Genomic DNA, 7,550 nt, shown 5'->3' with positions numbered 1-7,550 from the left:
GAGCATGTCTGGAGAATACGGCGGGTGGAGTAGAACTTCCCATTTGAGTGTTTCTAAGTAGGTTTTGACCGGCGCCGCAACATGTGGTCGAGCATTATCATGCAGGAGAATAATTTTGTCATGCCTGGAGTAGTAGTGGACGCGTTTTTCCTTGAGTGCTCGGTTCAATCTCAATTGTGTTTGGTAGAGAGCTCCAGTAATGATCTCGTTCGGTTTGAGCAACTCATAATACACGACACCAAGCTGATTCCACCAAATACACAACATGAGTTTTTTTCCATGAATATTCGGCTTGGCTGTCGATGTTGAAGCATGGCCAGGTGGTCCTCATGATTTCCTCTTCTTTATCGTAGTGGATCCATTTTTCATCACCAGTGACTATACGATGCAAAAAACCCTTTCATTTATGCCTGGCAAGCAGCATTTCACATGTGAAAAATCGGTGTTCAACGATTCTCGGCTTCATATGGAATCCAATTCCCTTGCTTTTGAATCATTCCCAATGATTTCAAACGATATGAAATTGTTTGTTGAGTCACTCCTAATGTAAGTGCAAGTTCTTTTTGCGTTTAACACGAATCTTCATCCAATAATGCTTCTAATTCCGCGTCTTTGTATACTTTCGGCCTTCCGCTACGTTCTTTGTCTTCGACGTCAAATTCACCGTTCTTAAACTTTTGAAACCACTCACGACAACGTCTCTCATTTAAGGCAGCATCACCATATGCTTTTACAAGCAATCTATGAATGATGAACCTCAGCTGCAGATTTCTTCAAATTAAAAAAGTAAATCAAAAGTTCCTGCAAATGACGCTTATTCGACTTAAAACGACGCTTACTCGACATTTTCGTACAAAAAAAAATATATGATGCTGATATAAAATCGCTAATATTTCAAGGTTATGATGTTGCCGGATGTCCAATCTTACGATATGTCGTTTTACATCAAACAATTTTAATTATTTATTAGTGGCGCTGTTTTTTGCAAACGGCGGAAACTTATTTGTACTCCCATTATATTGTAACTGATTTCGCCAACAAATTATACAATCTCGTACCACATATTCCTCGTGTAATTGTGTACATTAACGGTACTTATAGCTACATTCCTAGCAATTTTCGTACTCTCCGACAATCATTTGGTATTCATAAGAGGCAACATTTACTCAAATCTATGCTGATTGTTACACCTGGCTATATATTCGATATTCAAGATTCTTCTTTTTCAAACAATCAAGACAATAACGCTGCGATCCTCTAAAATGAATTTTATAAGAATGTTGAGAGAATACGAGAATGTTTCCAAGGAGATCCTAAATGATAGTAATCCCTAATGATAGTAGATAAAAAGATATCGGGATGCTACAGAGATATTACTCGTCTTGGAATTCGATGGAAAATTTAGCCAGCACTTCTAAAACTAAGACAAAGTCAACTCCCTACAGAGGAAGCTAATGATTCACGAATAATCACTAACAATAATAAGATGAGGTGGATCGAAGAGACCAAAAATGACCACATCAAATCTATCTTTAATAATAATCAATAGGTATCGTTCTTGTGTTCAAATGGAAGAAAGTAAATGAAGTGAAAGTTGTTCAAGCATTTGTGGAAGTTGAATATTTAAACACTTAGAGATGGATACACTTGAATGCTCAATATATAAGTAACTACCGACTTAGAGTATCAGAGTAAAATCATTGTCAAATTATGATCACAGAAAAGCGACGAAGTTGTGCCTATGGTCACAGAACATATATTAGGTGTAGTAAAAAGAAATCCATTATTTTTCCATTCAATTTCATGCAAAAATAATGGATTTCATTTTACTACACCTAATATAATGCAAATATATAGGATGGGCCATTGTAATCTTTCCACACTGATAACTCGAAAAGGGTGTATTTAGGGAAAAATGTTTCAGACAAAAGTTTTATGACGAGGAGGATATAAAATATCATGATTTGACCTTGGGTGGCATTATTAGGACAAGGTCACTTTGAGTTTTTTAAATAAAATCCTCATGCATATTTTTATAACTTACCTCGAGAGTTTTTCAAAACATTATAATCAATAGATAAATCAATTGATAGAAAGAAACTACATAATTGTTTATTTAAAAAATTATATTTTTGTATATGTATTTTTTTTAAAGCAACTATGTGTTTCCTTTCCACCAATTGAATCATCTATAACATCAATATATTATTTCATATCTCTAAAAATAGCGGAAATATTCTAAATGGACTGCCCCATCTTGTATATATCATATATAATGAAATTAAATAAATGGTGCGTATTCTTGTATTCTAGTTATTATAACATAAAAAAAGATAAATTTGTTATATCATGCATTTTGTAATATATTAATAGGATATCGCAATGAGATATCGTGATGAGATATCGCTTGATGACCGCATTATCCATATAGATAATCCTAATAATCTACCAGAAGATCGATGAAGAATTGAATATCCTTCGTGAATATCCGCACCTGATTTCTTAACTTATGGATCTTCTCAATATCATCTTTCGTTCTTGCTACATAGCTCAGTCAATAGATATCAATACTAAAAGATCAGAACGTAAATTTATATAAATACTACATAAAAACTATTAAATCAATCTATTTTTGTGATAGAATTGTTTAGTAAACAGTATTACTAAACTCGTATGCATCTAATAAATAATAAAGTAAATTTGAGTCAAAGTTAAAAAATAAATTTAATGGCTGTGTTCAGCAAAGAAAACTAATTAGTTAGGATTTAGTAATTCTTTAATATGACTGATTCTTGCTTTTAGATCTCCGCTAAATCTAAATGTAGGAATCAATTATATTAAAAAATTATTAAACGCTAACTGATTAGTTTTCTCTGTTGAACACAGCCAATGTACACAGAAAAATCATTTTTGCTGAAAAATCTAAAAATTTGTTTAAATATTAGATCTAAAAATAATTCTGTTGAATCATCAATATAATTATGTAGAATGACATAAAATAAATGTCAAAATTTTTTGCAATATTCAAGTCATCGTATTTGAATTCCAACATAATTATTTTGACAGTTCAACAAAATTATTTTCAGATCTGCATCTAGCTAAATTTTTAGATACTATATTTAGTTCTTCGTCAGCGAACATCTAGACACTCTTCCTTGACAGCAAATACCATAGACTATAGCTTTCGAAACATGTTATTACATGTTATTACAGCTACATTATTAATATTATTAAATAGGAAATTATAATAAAAAATTAATTCTCAATATTACAAATCTTATTGATTTAATTTATCCACGCAATGCGTTGAATTAATAATTATCGACCTAATATTGATAAATTTATTATTGATTAATTATTCTGCGAATTATTCGTTTCATTTGACTATTGATATACAATGCTAAGAAACCATAGATAAATCTGCAAATGAGAATCGCAATAAATGTGCCATCTACTGTCGAAAAAATGAAAAGGAGATTTTTTGAGGCGATGACGTATCATTAAAATTTGATATTTCGCATGATTTTGCATCACGATATTTGCATTCGTAAGACATAAAATAACTTATTATATAATTCGAACCTAAACTGTCGATTGAACTTATATTCAGAAGTCGATCGGTCCAACCTTTATTAAAATAATCTCGGATGTTCGCAACTTGCTGACTTGGGGCAGTCTCGCGCTGCGCGTCCATTTGGCGTGAGACAACTACCGTGTCTCTTGATTTTATGCAATTATGTATATAATAATTATGTATATAATTATTAACATTTTAAAAGTTAATATTTAATTTTGAGCAAGTCCTTTATATTTCTTACTGTAAAAAAATAAAGAGAAAATTAGTTCTTAAATATTTTAGCTCGAATATTGTATCTTATTTTTAATCGCTCTTACAAAATAAATCAATCTTAAGAGTTATGCACTCAGTAAACAACTTAATATCGATTCTGAACGACGAAACTTTATTGGAGAAGTGTTCTTGGCAAAGATATTCTTGGTAAGTTACCGTTTCTTTTCGAGAGAAGATACGAGAAAAGATATGACAATTTTTGGTTCTCTACCAGGAATCCCAAACCCAGGATTTCTCTAGTATATCAGACTAGTGCGCTGTCTGCTCTGCTGTGCTCGCTTTCATGCGTAGTATACTATTTAACTATTATATGCTACAATATTTAGAATAATAAAACTCAGCTCGCAAATCATATTATTATTTGTCTTTATTTTTAGGTGGCTTTATGGAATCAGATAATTCTTTTATCTATTTATTACTTAAAGAATGAAAACAATATTTATTTTGTAAATTTCTCCTATTTAACAATGCGTAATAAGGTTAAAAGTCAATACTTACAGTTGATTCTTATTATTTAAAACTATCTTAAGTACAGTCTTAAGACGTTGTAAACTAATCATGATAGAGCTGCATTAGAATCTTAAGATATTACTTATGATTATTAATATAATTATTATTTAGTTAAAGACTAGGTACACAATAGTACGCGTCGGTCTGAACGCCGCAGAAATAAGAATATTTATTCATTTACAATTTTAACTTGCTATTCTGTAAAAATAACTTGACAAACAGTTTTAAAATGCGTTTTGTCCAAAATTTATAAATTATTTTAGAAAATGAGAAAGAAAGACCACAAGGAAAAATCATCTTTACAGAAAATAACAATTTCCCAATCAGTAAGATGTAAAATATTAAACAAAATTGCTAAACAATTTCTAATAATGTTAAACAAATTTTGTTTGTATCTAGTTAAATAACATAACATACTTCAAATGTCTAGATTTTTTTCAGTATATATAAATTGATTTGAAAAAAATGCTTTTGAACATTTCAAAGTAGCTTATAATATGTATCTTTTATTATTGAACACTATGTCATCTTTAACGCAAAAAAACGCATTTTCAAAGTCTACTCTTCACTTGCCAGACACACACAATTTTATTAAAGGAAAAAGTTGTTTGTTTTAGCACAAAGTATCAGTAGTAGTACTTCGTATACAAGAACTTAAGGACACCATATATGTAGCTTAAATTATCTAGTACATACCATCATAACTTCGGGAGCTACATTCTTCATCTAAATAATCATCCAACATTTTTGTTTCTTCTATCATTTTCTGATATTCTTCCCAGTATTCGAGTAAGTGGCTATCACTTCCTATGTAGGTGGCACCATGTCCTCTATCCATGTTTCCGTTTTCTTTTGTATCCTTTGGGTATGTATAATCACCAAATAAAGAGTCTTTGGAAACATTTAGAAATGCTTTAAATAATGTGCTCTTATTCCAAAAGATATCTTATCTAAAAAGATATTAATCATGTCATAAGTTTTACTTAAATGTTATGGTATGCAATTGCTTCAATTATGTCTTTCTTATTGTTAGCTTAAACTCAAATAATTCAAAGAGATAACATCAGTATCTTTGCTTGATATAGAAAAGTATAAGAATGTCTATTATCCCTAATATATAAGAATCTCTATTATCACTAAATGTAAAAATCTTCATTAAGTCTATTATAAATAATATTAGAAATAGTATGAAAAAATATTATTATAAATGATTATATAAAATATGATTATATGGTAACTGATATTTTAAGGACAGATTAAATGGAAATTATAATTTTTATTAATCTTCAATAATATTTCGCAGATAAAAAAAATGGATTAAGATAAATTTTTCAATTCATCATCTACTGAACTTATTTCATATCAAACAATTTAAAAATGTTATACTATTTACTTATTTCAGGATTTGACGAATGGACTTTAATCCAATAAAACCCGGTGAATTTTATTGAGTTGGATCTATTAAAAATAACCCACTTAAAAAACTCAAAATCCACCAAAAAATCCAATTAAAATTTAATAATAGTAATCACTAAAGGCGATTACTGATAGAAAACATTGACATTCAAAATAACAGAAATTTTTTTTGATGTACGAAGATCTAGTTTTTTGTAGAGAAATTTTCAAAAATTTCAATTTTTTCAAAACTAAAAAATTTTAAACAGGCACAATTTTTATCCCATAAATCAATATTCGCAAAAATCTCACACATCGCACATTTCGGGTCAATTCCGACACGTGACCCCCACTTCTATGGCAAGCCGTTTTACTTTTTAATAGCATAAAAGAAATTTAGTCTAATGAAAAAATTCTTAAAAAATACAATAATTGTCTTAAAAAAATTACTTATTAAAAATTATTAAAATTTTAATAATGAATTAAAATTATGTTGTAACTTAATAATATTTCTATAAATTAAAATTATGTCAAGATATAATAAAACACGACATAATAGAATTTTTATTATGTCGTAATAATTTTAATTCGTCTAATTTTATTATGTTGCGACATAATAATTCATAATAAATTAAAATTATGTCGCGACATAATAATAATTATGAATTTCTATTATATCATACATAATATGATCGCAAAGATCTACATATTTCGGGTCGATTCCGGCGCGCGACTTCCTCTATCGCTCGAGGCTTAGCAGCCGAGCCGTCGGATGCTCATGTGACGCTCTGGTTCAGGAGTGTCTGTCTCAGTAGCTTAAACATGCGGAGATCGTACTTTACGTTATTAAAGAATATTTTTCTTGCAAAATAATTTTTATTTTCTTAAAAAAATCAAATACTAAATTTTCTAACACATATAAAGATTACGCATTTCGTGAGTTTCTTTCGTGTCCATGGTTCTTCCAGATCCATCCAGGGCGAGAAGCAGTCTGATATTGTACAGTGCCTAATACAGTATCAGGCTGCTCCTCGCCTTGATGAAGTGAAATGCAAGGTTCACGAAACGTTGGCATTCCAAGAATGGATTTGGACACGGAAGAAATCCGTAAAACGCATAATCTTTATATAGAAAGGACCCGTGGAGTCTCAAGAATACATTTTGTCATAATAATTCTTGCTTACCAGAAACTATTTAATAATTGTTATAAATTTACATCGAGAAGTTTCTATAACAGACTTGCGAAGATTGAAGTCTGGAAATTCCATACAAAATCTTACAAAGTCTTAAGTAACAAGGACATTATATCGCAATAACTGTTTTCTTTTATAAGCGAATATAATTTTATTATTTTAAGTTCTTGATTAACGATTAATTGTTAACATTCTCTTTAATATAACACCGTCTTTATATAAGGTACGACCTCTGCACGTTTAAGCTACAGAGATGCTCCTGAGTCAGAGCGTTAGTGAGCGGCTCGGCTGATAATGAGCCTCGAGTGATAGTGGAGATCGCGCGGCGGAATCGACCCGAAATGTGCAGATCTTTGTGAGCACTGCTATAAACTGTAAATTAAACAAACAAGAACTTAAATTTTTACCTTTTAACAAATTATTAAAAAAGCTATGACTTTTCCCTTCAATTATTTATTAAATTATAATGTACAAAATTTGTGATTGCTCAAAAATGCTATTTTCTTGAAAAAAATTCACAAAAAATTTATATATAAATAACAAATATTTTTAAATCTCATGATAAATTTAGAAAAAATTAAAAAAAATTATTTAATTTAATT

At 29.7% G+C, this 7,550-nt stretch overlaps 1 protein-coding gene across 3 annotated transcripts in view; it reads right to left on the bottom strand.

The window, feature by feature from the left end:
- Positions 1-7,550, bottom strand: part of LOC108685358 (rho GTPase-activating protein 18) — a 42,190-nt gene that overhangs the window by 20,739 nt on the left and 13,901 nt on the right. For 2 of the 3 annotated variants that reach the window (XM_018190110.1, XM_018190112.1), the window contains exon 2: positions 5,057-5,310. In XM_018190110.1, coding sequence (XP_018045599.1) covers positions 5,057-5,198 — 142 coding nt within the window. In that variant the 5' untranslated portion in view covers positions 5,199-5,310. The remainder of the gene's footprint in view (positions 1-5,056; positions 5,311-7,550) is intronic. The other variant, XM_018190109.1, reaches the window with a different exon arrangement.

Source organism: Atta colombica, unplaced genomic scaffold, assembly GCF_001594045.1.
Source record: "Atta colombica isolate Treedump-2 unplaced genomic scaffold, Acol1.0 scaffold151, whole genome shotgun sequence".
NCBI lineage: Eukaryota > Metazoa > Arthropoda > Insecta > Hymenoptera > Formicidae > Atta > Atta colombica.
This window is presented reverse-complemented; position numbering and strand designations above follow the sequence as displayed.